General features: G+C 47.5%; 1 protein-coding gene across 4 annotated transcripts; it reads left to right on the forward strand.

Moving 5' to 3' along the window:
* Window positions 1-2,576: 2,576 nt before the first annotated feature.
* AAR2 (AAR2 splicing factor) lies at window positions 2,577-19,849 on the forward strand. Of its 4 annotated transcripts, none has more exons than XM_053671286.1 (4): window positions 2,577-2,639; window positions 5,261-6,068; window positions 9,256-9,485; window positions 18,502-19,849. In XM_053671286.1, exons 2-4 carry the CDS (start codon window positions 5,312-5,314, stop codon window positions 18,667-18,669), a joined length of 1,155 nt encoding a protein of 384 aa, XP_053527261.1. In that variant the 5' UTR covers window positions 2,577-2,639; window positions 5,261-5,311; the 3' UTR covers window positions 18,670-19,849. The 4 variants fall into 4 exon arrangements, with proteins under 4 accessions (XP_053527261.1, XP_053527262.1, XP_037020412.2 ...); XM_053671287.1 differs by having other exon boundaries at window positions 2,613-2,639; window positions 5,228-6,068; XM_037164517.2 differs by lacking the exon at window positions 2,577-2,639 and adding an exon at window positions 2,839-2,904.
* The last annotated feature ends 3,662 nt before the right edge of the window (window positions 19,850-23,511 follow it).

Below are 23,511 nucleotides of genomic sequence, written 5' to 3' on the forward strand. Positions count from 1 at the left end.
CTCTTGGACTACCTGAAACACATATACCAGCCCTTTCCTTTTTATTCTAACTTACACCAGCCCACCTTTTTAAAAAAAAATATTTTAATTAATTAACTTATTTATTTATTTTTAGAGAATGGGAAAAGGAGGGAGAGAGGGAGAGAAACATTGATCTGGAGACCTGGCCCACAACCCAGGCATGTGCCCTGACTGAGAATCAAACCAGCAACCTTCCCGTCTGCAGGCCAGTGGTCTATCCACTGAGCCACACCAGCCAGGGCCAGACCACCTTTCTTTATTGCCCAAAATCTCACAAGCGAGAACCACTGCTAATAATTTGGGGCATATTCTTTCAGACTTTCCATGTATATGTATTTTTCCAGAATTGAAGATACCTTGTATGTACCATTCTAAGTACTTTCTGAAACTTACACTCTGAACACTTCCCTGTAATTTCAAACATTAATATTATTTCTTTTGTGTTTAGAGATAATTCATTAAATTATACAAAGTGCTATGCAATGCAAAGCAATTCTTCAACCCTCTGCAGACTCCTGTCTATTGCCAGAGGTGATTGCTTCCAGGGGCTTTGTGACTCCTTTCTTGAGTTTTCCTGTAGCCATCTATCACCCTTGGGGTTCTGCAGGAGGACTTGGTTTGCAAGCATTGGGTCTCCATATACCCTGGATCTGTGTCTTTGTCTCCCATAAATGTAGGGTCAGCCTCTGCGCTGCTTGGAAGTAACCTGAGGTTGTTTAATCTATATCAGTGGTTCTCAACATGGGGGGAGTTATTTTGCCCCCTGGAGAATATTTAGCAATGTCTGGAGACATTTTTGGTTGTCACAACAGAGAGATGCTATTGGCATCTAGTGGGAGGGGGCCAGGGCTGCTGCTGAACATCCTACAATGCACAGGCCTCAAAAGGCACAATAGTACCAAGGTAGAAAAACCTGATCTGGATGGACATGTGACTTATAGGTGGCATTCCTGGGCCACCATCTGCATCTTCCATGCTCATAATTCAGTGCCCTGGAGTCTCTGAGAAGATGGTGAGCTTGCCTGGAACAGGAAGCTCAGACCAGACACCAGAGCTCATCGCCTAAGGCTGGGAATAGGGAGGGACTAGGAGGGAACTGAGCTTCTTCATGCAGGAAATGGAATGGACAGGACAGGCTGAGACTGACAGGCATGACTGTGACTGATGGAGGCCATTTCTGGTGAATCCTGCAGCAACTCACTGTGACTAACCATGACTGCAGGGCCCAGTCTAGTCTGAAACCACTAAGAGATGAATTTTGACTGAGACAGATTGGCGTGTCCAGTGTCACTGAGGAAATGTGACAGACAAGCTACCGAGCAGCCAGGAGCACAGGGAGAAGAGCAGCCTGTCAGACCTTGGTTTGCATCCTAGCTCTACTGCTCTCTTATTGTGTATACTCTCTGAGCCTCAGTTTTCTCTTCTGTAAGTTGGGGATGCTAATATATCCTTTCTAGGGTAATGTAAGGTTTAGAAATCATACATGAATAGCCTGCCCTGTGTATTTTGGACTTATCTAGCCAGCCCTCAAAATCACGTAAGTCAATTCCTTGCAGTAAATACTTCTATCTATATCTATCTATCTATCTATCTATCTATCTATCTATCTATCTATCTATATATCTATGTATAGATATATACATATCAAGATAGATAGATATATAGATATCTCCTATCGGCTATCCTTCCTTGGTTGGACCCTGACTAGTACAACCACCCAGCACAGGGCTAGGCCCCAGATAGAAACTACTTCTTAATACCAAATTACTGTCATCAGTTAAATGCAGAATATTGTACATGTACTGAGCTAAGCCTTTGTGCCTGGCTTTGTGCTGGGTTCCAGGGAAACAGAAAGAAACAAGGAACAAGAGAGGCAGGTGCCCCTCCTCAGGGAACAGTTACAGCCTGACTAAGATATCAGACTAACCCTGTGCTGCAGGAGAACGCTGGGTGGTTAGGGCTGCAGAGTACGGGGTAGTGACTACTGCTACTGAGACAGGTTCTCTCTGAGCTGTGAGCTGGGTTTCTGAGGCTCCCTCTTAGGCCTGAGTGTGGTTGGAAGTTAATATGGGGAGATAGTGGGCTAGCTGTGACCCTGTCACTCAGTTACACATTGGCTAACCAGGGCCGTGACTAAGTATCTGACAGTGGCTACTAAGCAGCCATGACCTAGACCCCAGCTTCAGTGACCATGACTGATTGAAACCAAAGGACTATGGCTAGCCCTCGCCGGTGTGGCTCAGTTGGGAGCATCATCCCACAGACGGAATGGTCAGGAGTTCAGTTCCATCAGGACACACCCAGGTTGTGGGTTTGATCTTCAGTCGGGGCACATATGAGAAGGCAACCAACCAAAGGACCATAGCTGGCGGATGTGTTTGTGGAACGCAACATAAAAGGCACAGTTTGGCAAAAGTTGCTACGCACGGTTCAGGAACTGAAACGATAAACTAAAAGCAAATGGTTTTATGGGGCGGAACTTGCAAGCGCGGACCGCTTTTCCCGCGACCAAGAGATTTGCCGGGCCTCTTTTTCTGTAGCTCCCGTCCGGCACCAACGCGGTGAAACTTCCGGCGCGTTTCCGCTTTGCCTGAGCAGTGGGGGCGAGACCGGAGCAGGTGAGTGTGGCGTACTGGTCTGTTTTAACTTACTTGCTTTCGTTGTCTGTTTAGCCGGGCCGCCCGGCTTCCTGGCCTGGTCGCTGAGTAGCCTGAAGTAGGGCGCCTCGCTGGGGTCTGTGGGCCGGTGGTAGGACCTTGGTGTCTCCACAGGCCTTTACCGCGAAAAACCGTAACTTCGCTTTTTTCCTAACTTTAGAACTTGGGTACCGGAGACCTTGGCTCCTCCCGACCTGGTTCTGTCCGACTCTCTGCAACTTTTCTGGTAACGTCTCTCCCTGAAAGCAGCCTGTTTCTCAACTACAAAGTGGATATCATGTTTTTATTAAATAAATGTTTCGTCAAGTGTCTGTTATGTTCTGGAGGAAGAAATGGGCAAATCTGGTGGAGGTGATAGCTCTCTGTTAAGTATAGGCAAAATAGCAGACCTGGTAAGTGAAATGAAAAGGCAGTGGGCCGCGTGAGAGTATCATAAGAAGCCTGATCTAGGAAGCTTTACTGAGGAGAGAATATTGAGCTGAGATCAGAAAAATGATTTGAGAAAGAGGAGAGAGAAGACTTTTCGAGTCGGGAGCCACTCCCCCGCCCCGTTTGGGCGTCTGAAAGAGGCCAGTGTGCCTGCAGCAGAGAGAGCTTGGTGGGGAGCAGAGTATGAAACAGGCTGGGGGAGTTGCCAGGGGCCAGGCCGTGCATGCCTTGTAGGTCATGGTGAGAATTTTGGTTTCCCAAGAGCCACCTGGGAAACCACTCAGAGGGTATTAAGTGTGGGTGTCCATATGCTTAGACTGGCATTTTGAAAAGGTCGTTTCTGCTGTGGGTGGAGAATGAACTCAAGGGGCAAGTGCTCTGGGTGAGGGACATGGTAGCATGGATTAAGGAAGTAGTGAAGACAAGTGGCTGGATGTGACTTTCTGCATCCAGGGCATCTTTTCTGTTGTTGTCAGGCCACGTGCCAGCTGCTGAAGAGATAATGAATAGAATTACAGGCTGATGGAATTAGATCGAAGGAATGTCATTATCGAGGAGGGGCACATAGACGCCACAAGGGAAAGTGGCTAAATGATGAGCAATTATTCTAAGTGCAATAGCTGTGCATTTAGCAAATGTTTATTAAGGACCTTCTGAATTCAGGGCTGGGAATAGGAAGATGATGATATAAATTACTTAGAGCGGTGGCTTTCAAACTTTTTTTGGCTGTGACCCACAGTAACAAATACATTTTATGTTGCAACCAAGAGTGTGTACATACAAAGCTTCAGAAAACGATTCTTTTTTCCACTCCGGATACACTCTTAATTTCTAAATTCTGTTCTTTTCATTAAAAAAAAAATAATGCTGGTTGAGCTTCTCTAATTTTTTTCTTAACCTATTACATATTTTGACTTGAAGTTTGAAAATAAACACTGATTTAAAATGAGTCATTTGTAGTGTCTTCGGGTTAAGAGTAAAATATGCCCTTAACATTTTTGGAAAAGGGTCTGTCTTCCTTTCCTCGCTGTTTTGTTTTGTGTTTGTTTAAAATAGAAAGAGTAAAAAGAACTAAACAAGCAATTGCCCTTAAGAACTGTTTGTGAAAGCGTAGGGCCATGTTTGTACGTCTGGCCAGACGGGAAGTGCCTGCAGGGCAGCTGCTGCCTCACCTTGTGGGTGTTTTATTTAGTGCCTGGTAAAGGCTCTGGCACAGTGCAGGCATCCAGTGATTACTTGTTGAGTTGAATAGGTAGGTGTCTTGGGTCTAGAAGGTCAGATAATTGTTTTAAATTAACTTAATGTTGAAACCATTCCTATAATAACCACAGAGGCAGTTTCTGACTGCCAAACAGGAGTTTTACAGAATGTCTCTGTGGGTAGTTCAGACGTGGGTAAAGTAAGTGTTCTGAGCTCTTTCTCTTCTAAATACTGATCCTGGGCTGGCGACACCACCCAAATCCATTCTGGGCAAGTGGTCCAGAGTTGCCACTGACTGTGAGCCCTTTGGGAAGTTGTTTCACTCCTTGGACTGTAGGTTGTTATGTGTAAAAGGAGGAGGGAAGGCTTGTGGTTATAAAGCTCTACACTTCCCAAATTTGTTGTGAATTTTGGATGCTGGGCACCGCTTTCCACCTCTGACCATTTTTGGGCTTTCCCTAAAGCTTATGGGAAACTGGGTGTGAGTTTGAGTCAGTCATCCTTCTCAGTTCTTCTGGGACTCCCCAGCAGTAGATTCTGGGCAGAGTTATAGTTTAGAGTGGACCAATCGGGCTTTCTTTACTTTCATCCTCCATTGTGAGAAAGAGATCCGAGAGTAGATCCTGGGTGGACACCGGGAAGTACACTGGCCAGGAGGGCAGGGTACTAATTTGTGTGATTTTGTATGTCCTCGGGTGACCTTGAACATGTCACTTGTCTTTGATGTCTTTCTAGCTGTGAAGTGAGTGTTCTTGCTCATTGAAATAAAGCACAGAAATCCTCTTCTCTCTGAATTTCACTTTTCTCATATGTAAAATTGATGCTGGGTGTGGTAAGGATTAAGGAGGTAATTTATCAAGGGTTTGATTCAATATCTGGCATGTAGAGAATGCTCAGCAAATGAAACATTTTTTTCCCAGGTTCTGGTGAATTCTGATTGCTTTCTTTTTTAGCTCTTCTGAAGATAAGAAGGGATCTCCTTTTGATCACCCACCACTGGTCCTATGGCTGCCATGCAGATGGATCCTGAACTTGCCAAGAGCCTCTTCTTTGAAGGGGCCACTGTGGTCATCCTGAATATGCCCAAGGGGACAGAGTTTGGCATTGACTACAACTCTTGGGAGGTGGGGCCCAAGTTCCGGGGTGTGAAGATGATTCCACCTGGCATCCACTTCCTCCACTACAGCTCTGTGGACAAGGCTAATCCCAGGAATGTGGGCCCTCGTATGGGCTTCTTCCTTAGCCTGCAGCAGCGGGGGCTTACAGTCCTGCGCTGGAACTCGGCCCAGGAAGAAGTAGACCTTTCACCAGCCCCAGAGGCTGAGGTGGAGGCCATGAGGGCCAACCTCCAGGAGCTGGACCAGTTCCTAGGACCTTACCCATACCCCACGCTCAAGAAGTGGATCTCACTCACCAACTTCATCAGTGAGGCCACAATGGAGAGGCTGCAGCCTGAGAGCCGGCAGATCTGCGCCTTCTCAGAGGTGCTTCCTGTGCTCTCCCTGAGGCACACCAAGGACCGGATGGAGCAGAATCTACCTCGCTGCGGCACTGAGTGCAAAAGCTACCAGGAAGGCCTGGCTCGGCTGCCTGAGATGAAGCCCAAAGCCGGGACAGAGATCCGTTTCTCAAAGCTCCCCACACAGATGTTCCCAGCGGGTGCCACGCCAGCAGAGATAACCAGGCACAGCATGGATCTGAGCTATGCTCTGGAGACTCTGCTCAGCAAGCAGTTCCCCAGCAGCCCCAAGGATGTGCTGGGTGAGGAGGACCAAGACTCTTTGGGAGTAGCCAAGGGAGGCATATTCGATTGGGGGCACATCTGGGGTTATCTAGGAAAGTGGTTTCTAACCCTGGCTGAGAGGCAGTCATGCCCAGTACACTCATTATAGCTACAGATGTCTGGGCCTTCACCATGGAGGTTGATTCAAAGGATCTGCAGTGGGGCCCCAGCAGTTTGTCTGTCTGTCCATGTATGTGGTAAACAGGAACCCCAGGCGAACCTGATGTGGGCAGTCTGTGTTTGGGAACCCCTGACATGGCCCAGCCCCTCATTTTATAGACCGAGGTCCTAGGAGGGAAAGGATTTGACTAAGTGGTTGAAATGCGGACAGAGCCTAGGGCTCCTGGTTCCCAGAACTCCCACTCCCCTCCTCAGTTTGCTCCTGACCCTTTCGAGGTAGTGGTCTCTCTACTGGCTTAGACCAGGACAGTGACTTTTTAAAAATTTACTGTAGTTTTTTTTTTTTTTAAAGATTTTTATTTATTTATTTATTTATGGAGAGAGGGGAAAGGAGGGAGAAAGAGAGGGAGAGAAACATCAATGTGTGGTTGCCTCTTGCATGCCTCCTACTGGGGACCTGGCCCGCAACCCAGGCATGTGCCCTGACTGGGATTCAAACTGGCGGCCCCCTGGTTCATAGGCCCGTGCTCAATCCACTGAGCCACACCAGCCAGGGCTAAAAATTTACTGTAGTTTTTATCTTGCCCATTTATTACAAAAATATATTCATCATAGAAAAAAAACAATAAAATTTACTCCATTTTCCACAGCCTAGAAATAACCATTTTTTATATTTTGGTATATTTATCTTCTATCTTTTACATATATATAGATCTACATATTTTATTTAAGTCTTTTCTCTATATTCATTTCTACATATTTCCTTTTAGTCTTTCTTAAACTCAATAATATATTTATGTGAATATGTGATTTTTTACAAAAACATAATTACACTACATTATTTTGTAATTGACTTTAATATAAACTTTTTTCTATGTAACTGAAACAGTCACTCCTCCCTAATGGCTGCTTAAGTTCCCCAGTTATTGAACCAATGCATTGCTGATGGACCTTTAAGATGTTCCTATTTTCTCTGTTGAAAGTGCTGTCTAGTGAACATTCTTGTGTGTGTCTATGCATATGTGTAACTTTGAAATTGTTGGATCAGGGCATGCATGTCACCAGGACAAGTTCGTGCATCATCAGCTGTTGGGAGGCTGTTGCCTATCACCTTTGACTTAGCAATTGAGCAAAGGCCTCTTGCAGCTGGAGGGTTGGAGAATGACATCTTATTTCAGTGTATAGTTGACCCTGAACAACAGAGGTTTGAACTGCAAGGGTCCACTTATTTACAGATTTTTTTTTTCCAGTAACTACCTGTACTGTATTTGATCTCCAGTTGTCAGTCCCCGGATGCAGAGGGCCTACTGTGTGCATTCACCTGTGCCATGCATTCACGAATTTTGGTTTAGAGGGGCATGTCCTGACACTAATCCTCTGTGGATATTGAGGGACAACTAAGTTTGGGGGGAATTAGGTTACATGCAGATTTCTGGCTACACAGGGTATCTGCTCTCCACCTCCCTGTGTTGTTTAAGGGTGACTGCTTTCTTCGGTTACTAGTGACAGCAAACATTCATCACATCTCTAACAGCTACTTCTATTTTTTTACAAGTTGTATAGGTGTTTGCATATTTTTCTATTGGAAGATCAGTGAGAAATTTAAATATAGGGCCTTTCAGATCATTGGCTCAGCTGATAAAAAGGGACATTTTAATGATTGCATCTTAATGCATTACACGGTATTTTTATTTAATAAGTAACAGTTGAAATTCTGGCTTAAAAATGAAGAGAAATCCTGTTTTCTACCTCTAAAACATTTCAGTTCTTCAAAGTAGTCTTGTGAAAAGGTCTCTTGCAGGGATAACTTTATATCTTCATGACAGCTCTTTGAAATTATTCCTGATCTGCAAATATAATTTTAGACTAGGCCAGAAATGCATGAATTTAAATAAATGCCCTAAATTCAGAGAATAAGCTCATATTTTCACAAACTTACCAGGAAAAGCCAACTGAAAAAGCACATCATTAATCTCTATCATAGGAAGAAAATTTGACTACCAGTGTTGAAAATATTGACCAAACGCCGTACTTATCTAGACCAGGTAGCCAGCTAGTCACACAAACCAAACTTAGTTCTAAAGGCCTGGGGACAGGGAACTAGTTAATCAGGTCTCTGGTGGTGACAGATCAAGCACCATGCATTTAAAGAGGAGCTTAGTTTTGAGTGCATCGGTTGTTTTTATGTCCTCCGTGTAGGTCCACAGAAGCCCTCATTAAATTTGAAGCTGGACAGAACGTCTCTGATCAGCAAAAATATATCTTGGTGACCAGAGACCCAGTTGCATGCCCAAGGACAGTGGCATCTGGATCCTCAGGTCTCCTTGTTTGAGACAGGCATCCAGTGGGAATGATAACTGACATTTCTTGAGTGCTTCTTTGTGCCATGCATTATTTAAAATACTTTACCTGTATTGATTCATTTAATCTTCACTAAACCTTTAAATGAGGAAATTGAAACATAAGCAGATTAAGTAACTTGCCCAGGGTCGCACAGCTGCTACTGGTGGGTCTGAGATTTGAACCCAGGCCATTTGACTCCAGAGCCCATGCTCTTTGCCACCAACCTGCTCATAAGAGATTGTCATAGAGCCCCGTGGTTAAACGAACAAAAATAATCCAGCTGGCAGGACAATTACTGATGCATTTTCCTGTTCTGAGAGGCTCTAGAATTGTTCCTACCCAGTAGGAAATGTTTTATCTTTTCATTGTTCACATCCCTAGGCGTTAGATGTGAAACCTTGGGCAAGTCCCCTGACCTCATCTGTACGATGAGGCAGACAACCACCTTCCCCTGACCACCTTGTGGAGTTGGGCCTAGGGTTCCGTGGTGTTATACAGCATTTCCCTGAACCTGAAGCAGATCATCTGCATCAGGACTAGAGCTACGAATACTGAGGTCCCATCATCTATCCTCAACCAGGATCTCTGGGGGTGAGGCTCGGGCAGCCTTATCTCTAGCAGTCCCTCATAATTCTGATAGGCAGCCAGGTTTGGGATCTGCTTGGCAGGTTCAGGGTCATTTCTCCTCTCTGTACTTTTCAGGTGAACTTCAGTTTGCCTTTGTATGCTTCCTGCTGGGGAATGTGTACGAGGCATTTGAGCACTGGAAGCAGCTCCTGAACCTCCTGTGCCGGTCGGAGGAAGCCATGGTGAAGCACCACACCCTCTACATCAACCTCATCTCCATCCTGTACCACCAGCTTGGCGAGATCCCCGCAGACTTCTTTGTGGACATTGTCTCCCAGAACAACTTCCTCACCAGCACCTTACAGGTGAGCAGTCTTTCGCACCCCCAGGGGGCTTACCTTTTTGTTTCTTGCTATTCTTTTATGACCCAGAGTTTCCTCGATTTTAGTCTCCTAATCTTGGGCTGTCTCCCGGTTCTCTCTCCCCTACTTGACTATAAGCTCCTTCATGTCAGAGACCCTCTCTCTATACCACCCTCTCCCCACCTGCCCCCAGAGTGCCTAGCACTGGGGTACTTGGAACTTGAATCACCTCCACCTCTTTGAGCTATGGTACTCCGCTCAAATCAGTTTTTCTCTCTCCCCATAGCCATAAGCTGCAACCCAGTAGGACAGAGTTTGGGAGCTTGTTACTCCCAGGGAAACATCTGCAGCTCCTTAGATCTCATTTAATCATTAAAGTAACTTTGATTTCCTGTGCAAACAAAATGTGCCAGTTTCTGTAGAGATTCTCTGACAGAAAAAGTGAAATTTGCTTTTAACTTGGCAATTAAATTTTCATTATGAGTGGTAATTAGGGAAGAAGCTTCAAACAACTCACAATCTTCATCCTGTGCTATTTCCTCCCTTTGCAAACAGATTAGCTTCCTGTATGTTCTTGGGACAGCCTCTGTCACTCACATTTTGTAACTTGCTTAAGCACAGAAGAGGCAGAAGCTGTAAGATGTCAGTTTCCATATTTTCTGTTCCATGAACTGCTTTCTTCTCCCTGTGTGTGAGACCCCACAAGGCCCGCTCCGTACAAGGTGGCTATTCACTGACCTCCCGCCCCCACCTGGGTAAGGGACAGAGCAAACATTCACTCAGTGCCTGTTGAGGAGCAGGTACCATGTTTATCATGCTGTTACTGGGTTTCCTCATTTAATCCCTGGTATGTTGGAAGGCAGGGAGGATTACTCCATGTTACAAATGGGAACACTGAGACTCAGAGAGGTTAAGTTATTTGTGTAAGGTCACACAGCTGGTAAGTGACAGAGTCAGGATTTGTACCCAGGCCCAGGTCTTGGTTGAGGGCCTACACTTATGCTCTTGCATACTGACTACAACGTATTGTAGGTCCCCCGAAAGGATTCTTGATTGATTGGAGTGGAGACACCATCTTTGCCTGCTTCTCAAAGGTGCAAAACACTTCTAAAAACATGCTGTTGCAAGAGTCTCTGTGAGCAGCAGCTAACTTAAAACCGGCAGCTGAAGGACTTGTGCAGACCACGGGGACAAGTCAGTTAAGCTGACAGCTAGAGCCTGGTGTATTCCACTTCAGAAGAGTTATAAAACTGCCCTGTTATTGGTTCCTGATAGAACAGAGAAGTTAAATCTTTTTACCCTGCCTTTGCAGGGAAAATCCCCACCAGAGGTGCAGGGTCATAGGTCGAAGAGGAGTGGGAGCCTCAGCTGCTAATTCACCTCTGGCAGTGGCTGTGCCCACAGGAATGTGTGCGGCCCTCAGGGTGTGTGCTAATGCTGTCTCGCAAACATGGGAGCGCCACCCTGTGTTGCTGGCTGTTCTGACCATTGTCGGCACAAGGAACAACTGAGCTCTGATTGCCGAGGCTTTGTTGCCAGCAGTGATTTATGGAGCAGAAAGGGCCCAGCTGGAGTGCTAGATGTTCAGGTGGGGTGTGCAAAGCTGATGAGTGGAAGAATTCTGTCTTTGGACTTTTCACCAAGAAAATTTAATGTTATTGGAAAAATTCAAGACGTGTTTGTGAGCATTTTCTCTTTAAATATTACATTCTCCTGAAAGTGCCGAGGATTAGACAGGGTTCCTGCCCTCGAGAGATTTGTGCGTTGATTTAGCACGTATTTCCTGAGCACCTGCTGTATACAAGGCCTTGTTCTAAGACTGGAAATACAGCTATGAGCGAGACAGAAAGAGTCCCTGACTTTCAGCTTCTGTTTCAGTGGGAAAGTAAAGAAGTGAATTAACCTAATAACTCCAGAACGTGGTGTTTTAGAAGGCAGTCCTGCCCAGGTACCGTTTTCCTAACCCAGGTCTTTTGGTCTCTTCGAGGCTGCCTGAGAGTTCGTCAGCGTCCATGCCTGCACCTGTCAGTGCATCCGTCTCCCACTCTTGCCACCTGAGTTGCCGTTCTAAAATTCACGTCTGACCCGTTTCTCTGCGGCTCCTCATTGCACAGAATGTTAAAAGCTCAAACATGGGTCACCAGGCCCATTCTTTTCTGGCTCATAACCTGTTCTCTAGCTTCTCCTTCCTCCCTGTTTTCCTTCATCAACTCAAGTGACAGAGGTCTCCTTGCAAGTTCCCAGGTGTGCTGTGCTGTTTCATGCCTTCTTTGTTTAAAAAAATTGTGGTAAAAAAGCACATAACATGAGGTCTACTCTCTCAACAAATGGATGAGTGTGTAGTACAGTATCAATAACTATAAGCACAGCAGATCTCTCGAACTTTTCATGTGGCACGACTGATGAAAACGTGGGTGTAAAGTTTCATACCTTCCTAACCGAACCTGACTTTCCCTCTGCCTGGTGTGCACTTGTTTATCCTACGAGATGCCCTCACAGCATCCCACTCCGTGAAGCCGCACCTCAGCTCTCTCCTTTCCGTGCTGTTAGCCTGCTTCGTGCTTGTCACTGTCGTGCTGCGTGGGCCGTGCTTGCTGAAACTTACGTAGCGTCTGCCTGGCTGCCTCGCTGAGCCATGAGCTTTCACCCAAAGCCTATTTTTGTTCATCTGGTTATTTTGAATGCCCAGGTGAGGCCTGGCACTTACCTCACTCTGTTCTTGGGTGTTTTGCGGTGAGTAGAGTGTGTAATTCCTGTGGCAGTGTACAGATGACCCTAATATGGTCGAGATGAGCAGTGACATCTGACCAGAGGGTGTTAGGAGCAGCAGAGACTGCTTAATTCAGACTGGGGTTGAGACTTGAGGGGACAGAGGATCAGTCAGGAGTGGCTTTTTGGAGGAGGAGGGGTAGCATTTGACCATGAGCTTGAAGGATGACTGAGATTTCAATGGGCACATATAGAAAAAGCTATTACAAAGAAATTTTTAATGGAGAGTTACATTGAAGCCATGTTGGCAGTAGGAATCCAGCCCCCCCCCCACACACAGAGGCACTCACTCACTCACTGGGGGGGGTGGGGTGTTTGCTACTGAACGAATCAGCCCATGAGAGCCTTCCTCAGCCAGCCGCCTGCTCTCCCCCCAGGCAGTCAGGTGGGTGGGACTGGCTCTCTCACTTAGGAGCTTAAATGGCTCCTGCCCGTGGAGAGGGGCTGGTGTTGTTTGTAAGCACTTAAAGGCAGCCGCATTAACTGTGTGAAGTCAGCCACGTAATGGCCTCTGCCATTAGAGGTCCTTTTGAATAGATGCCACTGGTTTTTACAAATCCCATGGATTTAGCTTGAATAAAAATTACTCGTTTTATAGAAATAGTTTTTTCTTTTATTTAAAGCTACTTGAGTCACCACAATTTGTTTAAAACCAATGAAAGGATAATCTGAATTTAATAGTATGTTAGGAAGTGAGTTATGTACAAAATAAGAAGTCTTAATGCTGATTGCATAGTATTTAGGCATGTAGTCACGCAACCTGTTTTTTTTAATACTTTTATTTACTTATTTATTAAAGATCTTATTTATTTATCTTTAGAGGGGAACAGAAGGAGAGAGGGGGAGAAATATCAATGTATGGTTGCGTCTCGTGTGTCTCCTGGGAACTGGCCTGCAACCCAGGAATGTGCCCTGACTGGGAATTGAACCTGGATCCTGTGGTTCGCAGGCCTGCACTCAATCCACAGAGCTACACCAGCCAGGCCTTTTTAAAAATACTTTTAGTCATAATGGGCCACATCTGCTTTCCAGCTTCATTTCTTGTGAGTGTTCTAAACGCCAGTGTCCTTTGTTAAATCTTGAGGAAAAACACTAGCTCTGACAGTGATGTCTGTAGTGGTTTTATTATCATACCAGCCAAGGTATGATAAAGCCCATCACCAGCAGGTGATACATTTCACCCACCTGCGCCTACATCTCCTGCAATCCGCTGTCTTAGGTTTGCACACTTACTGTGCATTATCTCATGTAACCCTCAGAACAATGCTCAAAGTTAAGGATATAGTCCTATTTTATACCTGAGGATAAAGGATTAAAAGGTCACATAATTTTGCCCAAAATCACCAGAGCTAGCAGATGGCAAGGCTGAGCTTTGATTCGGAAGCCTGTGGGGGCTGCCATACATTAGAGCCCCAGACAAACTATCCCAGATTCTCTAAACTGACTTCAGAATTGTTCCTGCTGCCTTTCACTTTCCTGGTAATCATTGTGAAGTGATGGTTTTGCTTTTAACACCACTTTCTTCTTCTGCAAGTAGAAATGTTCTGCCTGTGACTGGTTTAATTCTAAGTTGAGTAGTCATTTGGGATTTGAAAAAATTAGGAAATTTCATCTTTTTTGTCTAGCCAAAAAGTAGGATAAGATAGTGACTCAGCTTCCTACCTTGATATTCGAAATTTCTCAAGGTGACCTGACTGAACTCTAGTTAACTTGGGCTTAAAAGAAAGCTTTTACGTTTCTGACTGAAGTAATTTATAATTTTAGAATACACAGACTTAGTGATAAAAGTAGTCATAACTTCTTTTGTATTTAAAGAAAAATACCCAGTGGCTGTGCTTTTAGTTTTAAATAAATGCAATTGTTTGTGAGCTGTTATTATCCTGTTTCAAAGTATTTTGAAAATGTCCAGGATTAACCTTCCTATGTTAAGGTTCATTTTTCAGTGACGCTAAAAAGTATTTACTTGATTCCACTTTGATAAATAAAATAACCAGATCATTACAAAGATTCCTAAGGAAGGCGCTAAATTAATCTAAAAATTAGAGAATCAGAGTAAACTTGTGCTCGAAAACTAGATATTGTCTAAACATCTTTTCTAAATTATTTTTAAAATGCGAAGTTTGTGAACTATAGGAACAAAAATTAAAATAGATCAGTGAACGTCAGGGATGAGGGGAGGGTCGGACCACTGGGGGCGCTCGAGGGAGCTTGTGAAAGTGCTGGGCTCTGCCATGTCCGTCAGGGATGGAATGGGGCCCTTCGAACGCACGGAACTGGATTCTAAAAGAGAAACTCTGAGTGTATATTTGTCTTGATTGTGGCTTATAGTGTTTGGATGGGTGTTTACATTTGTCAAAACAAATTGAACACTTAAAGTGGGTTAATTTAATTGTATGTAAATTATATTGCAGTAAAGTCGATTTTTTTAAAGTCTATTTTATCTAAAAAAGTCAATCTGGGTTGTGCCCTGGATCCTGGAGGCCTGTAGAGGGGGCACCTCCAGAAGCACATGGTCTCTAAGCCCCTTGGCTCCCCGCAGGGCAATGCTGAAAATATGAAGGATGCGTTCAGTCTGCGGCAACACCAGACGAAGGCCTTGGCAGGAAAAAAGGATGGAGATTTCTCTCCTTGGACAGGATCATGCTCAACGTTTATCACTTAACTTGCTCAGCATTTATCACTGTTCTCATCTGTACAACGGGAATAGTAATTTCCTGTCCTCCTTCCCCTGTGTTTGTAGTAAAGATTAGAATGACAAATTCTTTAAAAAGGACAAAGCACCTTTCAAAATTAGAAGCCTTATTTTTCAGACCGAAGGCCTTACTTACCTGCTTCTCGTTGATTTTACTTACAGGCAGTGTCTGAGCGATGGGTGGGAAGGATGAGTGATAAGTATGGGGGGAGGGTTGGACCACTGGGGGCGCTCGAGGGAGCTTGTGAGAGTGCTGGGCTCTGCACTATTCCGGCCTCTCTGCCGGCCATTGCCAAATGCAGGGCAGTCCCTACATCTTGTTATCCCTTTGGTGGCTGTCCTACGGCCCTAAGTCTATGCCAGGCTGTATGCTTCGTGGGGCACACTGATAGCTCGGACTCATTTCCCACTCCAAAGGCGCTTAGGTGGCTGTGACGGCAGCACAGCGTGTGAAGTGCCGGGGGAGCAGGAGTTGGAGCAGTTGGTTTCATCTTGGGCTTTTGTGAGAGGCATATCTCACAGGGGTGGCTTGTAAGCTGGTGTCGTGCAGGGGCTGGTAAATAAGCCAACTCCTCCCAGGATGTGTCTCTTATTCTGTCCAAAGCCATCAAAATTACTGAGCAATTATTTGGTGCCAGGCACTGTACAAAAGTGAGCTGAAAATGGGTTTTCATAGATGTGCGTTAAAAATCAAGTGCGTCCTTTTTATGTGTCAGACTCTGTGCCAGGAGTGGGATGCAGGTGCGAGAAAGAGTCACTGCTTTGGAAATGCTCTTTGTGTTTTGGGAGAGCTCAGCTGTAAAGGGACTGCTACCTAATTGAGATCGGGGCTCTGCTCGAGGTAACCCTGGGCGCTGGGGGAGAATGGAGGAGCACCTGTTCCGTCTCCTCGGCCTGGGAAGACACCTTGAAGGAGGGGATGTCTGCCCTGAGCCTGACTTGCTAGTAGAAATTAGCGAGGTGAGGGAGGAGAAGACAGGATGGAAGGGTGTTCTAAGTAGAAGAAACGTGTGTGTGTGTAGAGGCACAGAAGAGGCAGTAGAGCATGTTTGGGTCACTGTTCAGTGTGGCTGGAGAGAAGGGCTGTGTGAAGACTAGTATAATGTCCAAAAGAAGGAGGGGAAGAGGAAGAGGCTTTGGATAATGCAGCTGGCAGGTTCCCCAGGGCCTCTGGGGACAGACTCGTGGGAATGCAGGGCCTCTGGAGCTAATGCATTTTGAAACAAGGCTTCTCTGCTGCCCATACCAGGCCCCTCCGCTCCCTGAGTTCCGCTGGGCTCCATATTCAGTGCTCCACAGCACGCTCCATTAGCTGCCTGCAGACAGGCCGCCAGCTTCCCCACTGTCCTCTTGCCACCAAGCTCACACGGCCCCTCTAATTAGTTATTGATCTGGTACTTAGTTGTGGCTATGCTTCCCCGCTCCTCTATTTAGTCGATTCCCAAGTTAATGAAACCAAATTCTGTAAAACCTCCTCTGCTGCCACCCCCTTCCCATATCCCTCTGTCCCTACCAGACGGAGTGTCCCCTGTCACTCCAACAAAATGGCTCTCAACAAAGGCCACTGTAAATGAGCTTTGCTCCTCCTGCACACGGAAAAATAGTGGAGAAGCAGGTGGAAGGGGTGTTGTGCAGGAATCAGCTGCAGAGTACACGTGTTACCTTTGTCAGGTCGAGGCCCCTGGAGCCCGAGTTCCTTCCATGGTGGTTTGCGGGCCAGCTGTGGCAGGAGCATAACGTGATCAAACATCTTCCGCCCTCGAGCTCCTGTGCCTGTGGGGTGGTCCCGCGGGAAGCTGATGGGTAGTCTGGGGAAACGACGGCTTCCGTTCTGGACAGCTCTGATCCAGTCAGCCAGTTCTTCTCAGACCCCGTTGCTAAAAATTAGGCATTCTAGGGGGTCTTACAGGGCACTTGGGGGGTCCATTGGGATCCTCTGTGAGACTTCTCTGACACGAATGAAACTGTGGGGTGGTGGGTTTGCTGTTTTCCCAGAAGGCACTGGGATCTGGGATAGTCTGGGGTGGAGTCTCAGATGGAGAGAAGATGACTGTTCTGCCCCCTGCCCGTGTGTGTTAGATGAAACTGAATTAAAGAGACCATTACAAATGGGGTTGGGGGTTACTATCCAGAATATTCAAAGAATTCCAGTAACTCAACAATAACAACAAAAACGCCAACCTGATTAAACATGGACAAAGGGTTTGAAGAGACATTTCTCCAAAGAATATATACAAACGGCCACATAAATACATGAAAAGATGTTCAACATCGCTAATCATTGGGGAAATGCAAATCAAAACCACAGTGAGATGCCCCATCAGGATGGCTGAAACCCAGAAAACTGAAAATAGCAGATGTTGTCAAGGCTGTGGAGACACTGCAGCCCCTGTTCACTACTGACGGGAATGTGGAATAGCATGGCCGCTGGGGGGTCAGTGCAGTGACCCCTCACCATGTTAGACAGGGTTTTCGTAGGGTCCAGGAGCGCCACTCCTGGGTTTGCACCCAAAAGAAGTGAAAGCAGGGACTCTAAGAGCTGTCTGACACCCAAGTTCATAGCAGTGTTGTAAAGGGACGAACGGCGCAAATGGCTGTTGACAGATAAATGGGAAGCGACACGTGCCACAGACACACAGTGAACCCTCTCTCAGCCTTAAGAAGAAGGAAATTCCGACACGGGCTACCACATGAGCGAGCCTTGACATTGTGGTGAGTGAAATAAGCCAGCCACAAAGTGATAAATACTTTATAATTCCACTCACATGAGGTACCTAGTGTCTTCAGATTCCTAGAGATGGGAAATAGAGTGGCGGCCGCCAGGGGCGGGGGAGGAGGAAATGAGAAGTGACTGTTTAATAGGCTCCGGGTTTCGTTTTGGGAAGATGGGAAAAGTTCAAGAGATGGATAGTTGTGATGGTTGCACAACAATGCATACTTTAATGCCACTGAACTGTACTTAAATATGGCTAAAATTGTAAATATTTTGTTATGTATATTTAACACAGTTTTTGGATAATGTTAAAATGGTATGTTTGTGTTGTATATACGTTAGCACAATTTTAGAAAAGGAACATCAAAGACAGCTTTTAAGGGGACCAGAGACCTCAGACTGGCAGCCTGTGGCTCCTTTAGTTTAGAGCAGCAATTCAGCCTCACTGGCGTGGGGCCTGTGACTGTATTGGATCTGGGGGCTTATAAGCCCCCCAAGCCCTTTTAGCACCAGGTGGTGTAGCTACCACCTCTTTCTCAGAGTTACTGCCCAGGTGCCCAGTAGATCTCCCCGGGGGGCCAGGCCAGACCGATGGCCCCACTGGCCTCACTCTCGGTGGGGCAGCTCTGCCCAAGATGGTAATTTTCCATTCTAGTGCTGCCCCAGCTTCTCAGCCGGGTTTGGACCTTCTTTCTTGGTTTGGGGGAGCACAGCAGGTGTCCTGGGCCTGTGCCACCAGCAGCTGATCTACCCACCCCAGAGAGCTGAACACCATGAGGAAATTTCCACAGCTTTCTCGGCTCCCTCTGTGTTCGCAGGAGTGACTTATTCTCTGTTCTCTGTAGGTTTTCTTTTCCTCTGCTTGCAGCGTTGCCGTGGATGCCACCCTGAGGCAGAAAGCTGCAAAGTTCCAAGCTCACTTGACCAAGAAGTTTCGGTGGGACTTCGAAGCGGAGCCTGAGGACTGCGCCCCGGTGGTGGTGGAGCTCCCTGAGGGTGTGGAGACTGGCTAACTGGGAGTGCTCTCATCAGGGGAGGCCTCTTCCCGCCCAGCTGCAGTCCTGACCTCTTTACTCACCCCTTCTCCTGGGACCTGCCAGAGCAGCGGCCCCACCAGGTTCTGAGTGATGGAGCCAGAATTCCCTCCTTCACCAATAAATGAGTTCCTTCAGTGCCAAAGAGGCTGTACTGTCCTGCAGGCCCACTGTGGGCTCCCCATCAGCCTGGCCTTGGTGCCGACCTGACTCAGTTCCGGGTGGACTCTTCCCAAAGCTCTTGGGAGAGGCTTGCCTCAGCAGTAATCTACTTCTGAATGAGAAGAAATTGAGCAAAAAGCCCAAGAGAACTGATTGCTCATTCCACAGAATGGTTAGAAAACAAGAAACCCTGGGTCACCAAGGAGTCTGAGATGTCAGTTGGTGACTTTTAGGTTCAACAGAGGGCAGCAGGGAGATGAGCCAAAATTTCTGCCTGCCTCTTGTTGAATGGGAATACATCACAGAAAACACGGTCATCCGACCACTCAGGAGCCTGGACTGGGGAGGGTGTGACACAGAAGATAATTGGGTTGTGTCTGAGAAGTCATCAGCTTTTGTTCTCTCCACCTAAGTTGCTTTCTCCATCCAGAAGTCCCAGCGAATGATCTTCCCAAGGTTGTCGTGGCCCCTGACCTCAGGGGCCTTGTTGGTGCCATACCTCTCCCGTTTGTTCCATTCTGAGATCTCAGAGGCAGAAGTGGGACTTAGCGACTCTCCCGTGTGGCTGCATTTCTCGTCAGAGCTGTCATGACTGGGTTTGATGGCCTAGAGATTCAACAGCAAAGAGAAAGGTTCTTGCTCTGGACAGGCTACTTTGGCCCTGTTGGAGTTCTGTGCCCTTGTTCAGAGCTTTAGGGATGGCTGGTTGGCCTGGGTCACTTCATCCTGCTGTGGAGCTGTCGGCCACAAGAGTAATGACGCTCGGGTTTGCTGGGGGTCCTGAGAGCACGCCCATCACGCACACTGGCCCCTCCATCCTGACCTCAAGAGGGTGTACTATGTTCAGAGTCCCAGTAGTTTCTTTCCCACGGCTGCAGCTCACACCAGGTTTCTAAATGAGAAGTCCTGCTGGTTAAGACGTTTGGTTCCACTTGTTTCCTTGGAGATGTTTTTCCAAGAGTATAATGTACATTAAAGTCTTTGAGTTGAGACTGAATCCCCTTGTGTGAGTCTCTTTTGCAGTTAATCTGCCCAATTCCCGAAGCAGCCAGGCCTCTGCCCATAGACAACTCCTCCCTCCTGAGCACCAGGACACCAACCTCTGCAGCCCCTGGAGGAGGCATGCAGCCAGCATTGCCTCCTGTTCCCAGTGAGGCTTCTAAGACAGGCGCGCCAGACGGGCCCGAGGCCCTGCATGTGTATAATAACCAAAAGCTTCACCTTGTGTGAATTTGCTATTTTCCTCCCCAAAGCCCACTTATCAGAAGTACCTGGGGAGCTCATTAAAAGTGTGGATTCCAAAAGGATGAAGTCCCGATTTATGCTGCACCATGGAAGAACTTGGGAAACATTGTGCCGAGTGAAAGAAGCTGGACACAAGAGGATGTGTGTTATATGATTCCATTCAATTGAAGTGTCCAGAATAGACAAGTCCATAGAGACAGATGAGTGGTTGTCAGGGCTGGGGTGGGGGGAGAGGGAGCGGGGATGAGTACGGGGCCCCTCCCTGGTGGGGAGGAGAGTCTGGACTTTGGGGATGGTTGCATAGCCTTACAAATATACTAAAAACCACTGAAAGTACGTACACTTTGAAGTGGTGAGTTTTATGGTATTTAAATTATGTGTCAATAATTTTTAAAAGTGCAGACTCACAAGTCCCACCCTGTAGGGGTTGGGAGGCAGAGAAGCTGTATATGGCCCGGGTTCAAAGGCACCCTCGGTTTTGAGCAACTACCTAGAAGTGGCGGCATTGCATTCAGTACCCAGGGCTCAGCTGGATCAGAACTTGTCTCCCACTGGCCTTGTCAAAGGCTGGGTCATGTGACCTTGCTGATCTGAGGTCTGCACAGGCCACTCCACACCAGCACCACACTCACAAACAGGTTAAGGAGAAGTCGCTGCTATTGACTAAGTGTTCTGTTCTCTTACCTCACTAATCCTCACAGCAATATGTGGTAAGTCCTGGTATCCCACTCGACTGGTACGGAGCTGGGTGCAGAGCTCCGGTCACTGCCAGGGTCCCACAGCTGGTAAGGATGGGGGACAAGAGTCAACTTGTGCCCAGCCACTGCATGCCCTGCTGGGCCGCCTTCCCTGCGCAGGCCCTGCTTGCCCAGATCTAGCCTTGACCCTACCGACAACCGGGGGCAAGCTGCTTACGTTCTCTGGGCTTCCACCTGCTTCTGTATAAAATAAGAGTTTGCTTGGATTTGGGGTTTCTGACAGGCTCCCTCAGGCATTTAAAAGTGGGCCCATGCCCAGGCTGGTGTGGCTCAGTGGATTGAGTGCCTGCCTGCAAACCGAAATGTCACCTTTGCGATTCCCAGTCAGGGCACATGCTGGGTTGCAGGCTGGGTCCCTGGTTGGAGGCGCGCAAGAGGCAGCTGATGTTTCTCTTCCTCTCTTTTTCCCTTCCTTACCCTCTCTCTAAAGATAAATAAAACCTAAAAAGAAGAGTGAACCCCTGTGTTATTTTAAAGGTTTTCAAAGGGGAAACCACATTTACACCAGATAATGTGGCTGGGTTGTCAAAAAAGACAATAGGTCTCTTGATCGAGGCAGGAGTAACATCAGCCCTGTGTCTTCTCCTGCTTGTCCCAGCTGGCAGTCCTCTGCGTGTCTTTGATGAATAGGAAGTGTGAAAACAAATTAATTATTACTTAATACTTGCAGTATTTTTGGAAGGCAGAACCCTTCCCAGCTGAGAACCAGTGGCGTCGCTGGTCCCCAAGCTCCCTCGCATGCAGTTCTAACACATCTAAAAGCGAAGCTATTGGCAGGACCTGGCCTGGTTTTTAAATCCCTGCAAATGCAGGCCTCCTGGGGTCTGGCTCTTATTTGCAAAGCTGCTTTATCCTATTAACAGAATCAGCAGAGGTGGTGACTTCCCAAACCCTCCGGCTCTCCCCGTGACAAACCCTCGCTGCTCTGAACCCCGTTCTAATTTCTCGCCACTTGAGCAGTGGAGGAGATCCCCGCCACAGATTGCCTCTTACCGTTGGTAATTATTTTCCCAACATCATCCCCTTGTAAATATTATTTCATATTCCCAGAGCGTTGTGACATAGTGGTCTCCCCAGCCAATCAGACTTCAGCTTGACCAAAACGCTGCCTCTCGCTGAGATGGGGGCTGGAAATGCAGAGTATGCACAATGGGCGAGACCACCCCTGAGTCGGGTCTGCCAGGTTCAGGGAAGCTCACCTGAACCACCTGCTCATCCTGGGGGCAATACGGTCCAGTGACTGCAGAACCCTCTTCTCTTCAGTCCCCTGCTGACCACGGCCCTTTCTCACCTCAGAGTTCACCACATGTGGCCCAAGCAGGCTTTGTTTTCATTAAAACCCTTCTAGACCTTTCTATGTCCAGACTGGACATTTCTCCCCCCAACTCTGGGCTCCTGCTGCGGGCCGGCCTCCCTCCTGAGATGATGGGGTACGAGCTGAATTCATGCCAGGTGTTCCCTGCTGCAGGGGAGAGGGGCGTTTCCAGCCCCTCCCCCACCTGCTAAGCCTGTCCTGTGTCCTGGATCTGGTGCTCACCTCACTAGATTTCTCTGGAACACAGGGATCCTGAGGGTTGTCGGGCTGTCAGTTAAAGTAACGCTTGGTGGGAGGAGAGTAGGCGTGGAACAGGCTCCACAGTGGAGGGGTCCAGTTTCAGGCGGCCTCTGCGGAAGTCCGGGCTGTACGCTTGTTGGGAGGTGCTGACAGGTGGAGTTACATCTTGAGGAGAGGGAGCTGTTATGTGAGAAGCAGTGGGAGAAAAACGCAGACCTTGACCGAAAAGCAGAGAGGTTGAGAGCTAGGGAAGAAGCGGTCTCTGCCTCCTTCAGGGCAGAGTCGGGACCCATGGAGTGAGTGATGGAGCCAGAGGTCGGCTGCGTGCGCTCTTCACCCAGCCAGTCCTTACTGGGCACCTGCCCCTGTGAGCTTACATCCTGGGGGGGCGGGGGCGGGGAGGCACAGACAATAGCATAACAAGCAGATTATAGAGTGTGTTAATTATAGGAAATACTCTGGAAAAAATGGAGCAGGATAAGGGAAGCAGAGAGTTCTGGCAGAGTGAGGGGAGATGTTGCAACTTAAATGTCACAGCATCTGAGCAAAGGTTTGAAGGAGGTGGGCAGTGAGCTGTGTGGGCATCCGGGGATCAGTGTTCCAGGAAGAACGAACAGTAGGTGCAAAGGCCCTGGGACCAGAGTATGTCTGGAGCGTTGGAGGAATGCCAGGGGGTCAGCTGGCTGAGAGTGGATGATTAGAGGGGAGGATGGTGGGACAGGACATCTGGGAGGGACCAGATTACACAGGGTTTAGGGGCTGTGGTAAGAACATTGTATTTTACTTGGGGAAGTGGGGACCCATTAGAGGGTTTTAACAGGAGAGTGACGTGATCTGACTTTCATTTTAACAGGATCACGAGCTGCTGTGGTGGACGGAGGCTGCCCAGCAACAGGTGGGAGCGAGGGGGACCAGGGAGGGGACTAGCGCCATGATCCAGGCGAGAGCAGTGGCAGGTGCACACACTGGGGCTGTATTCATGAGTCAGGTGAGGGGTGTACTGGATGTCTGTCAGGGGCCCTTCCTGCCTGATGACCCCTACTTCTCTGAGGCCTCAGAATCTGAACAGAATACCAACCCATTGGGGTCCCCTCCACTACC

The sequence above is a fragment of the Artibeus jamaicensis genome, unplaced genomic scaffold (assembly GCF_021234435.1).
Source record: "Artibeus jamaicensis isolate MK-2021 breed Jamaican fruit bat unplaced genomic scaffold, CSHL_Jam_final contig_685, whole genome shotgun sequence".
NCBI classification, from domain to species: domain Eukaryota; kingdom Metazoa; phylum Chordata; class Mammalia; order Chiroptera; family Phyllostomidae; genus Artibeus; species Artibeus jamaicensis.

What these genes read in the sequence shown, in the direction of transcription:
- AAR2 (XM_053671286.1), top strand. Translation starts at nt 5,312, where the DNA reads ATGGCTGCCATGCAGATGGATCCTGAACTTGCCAAGAGCCTCTTCTTT. An exon ending in CAGCCCCAAGGATGTGCTGG is followed by an intron (nt 6,069 to 9,255) that starts GTGAGGAGGACC and finishes TGTACTTTTCAG; the next exon opens with GTGAACTTCAGTTTGCCTTT. An exon ending in TCCTCACCAGCACCTTACAG is followed by an intron (nt 9,486 to 18,501) that starts GTGAGCAGTCTT and finishes TGTTCTCTGTAG; the next exon opens with GTTTTCTTTTCCTCTGCTTG.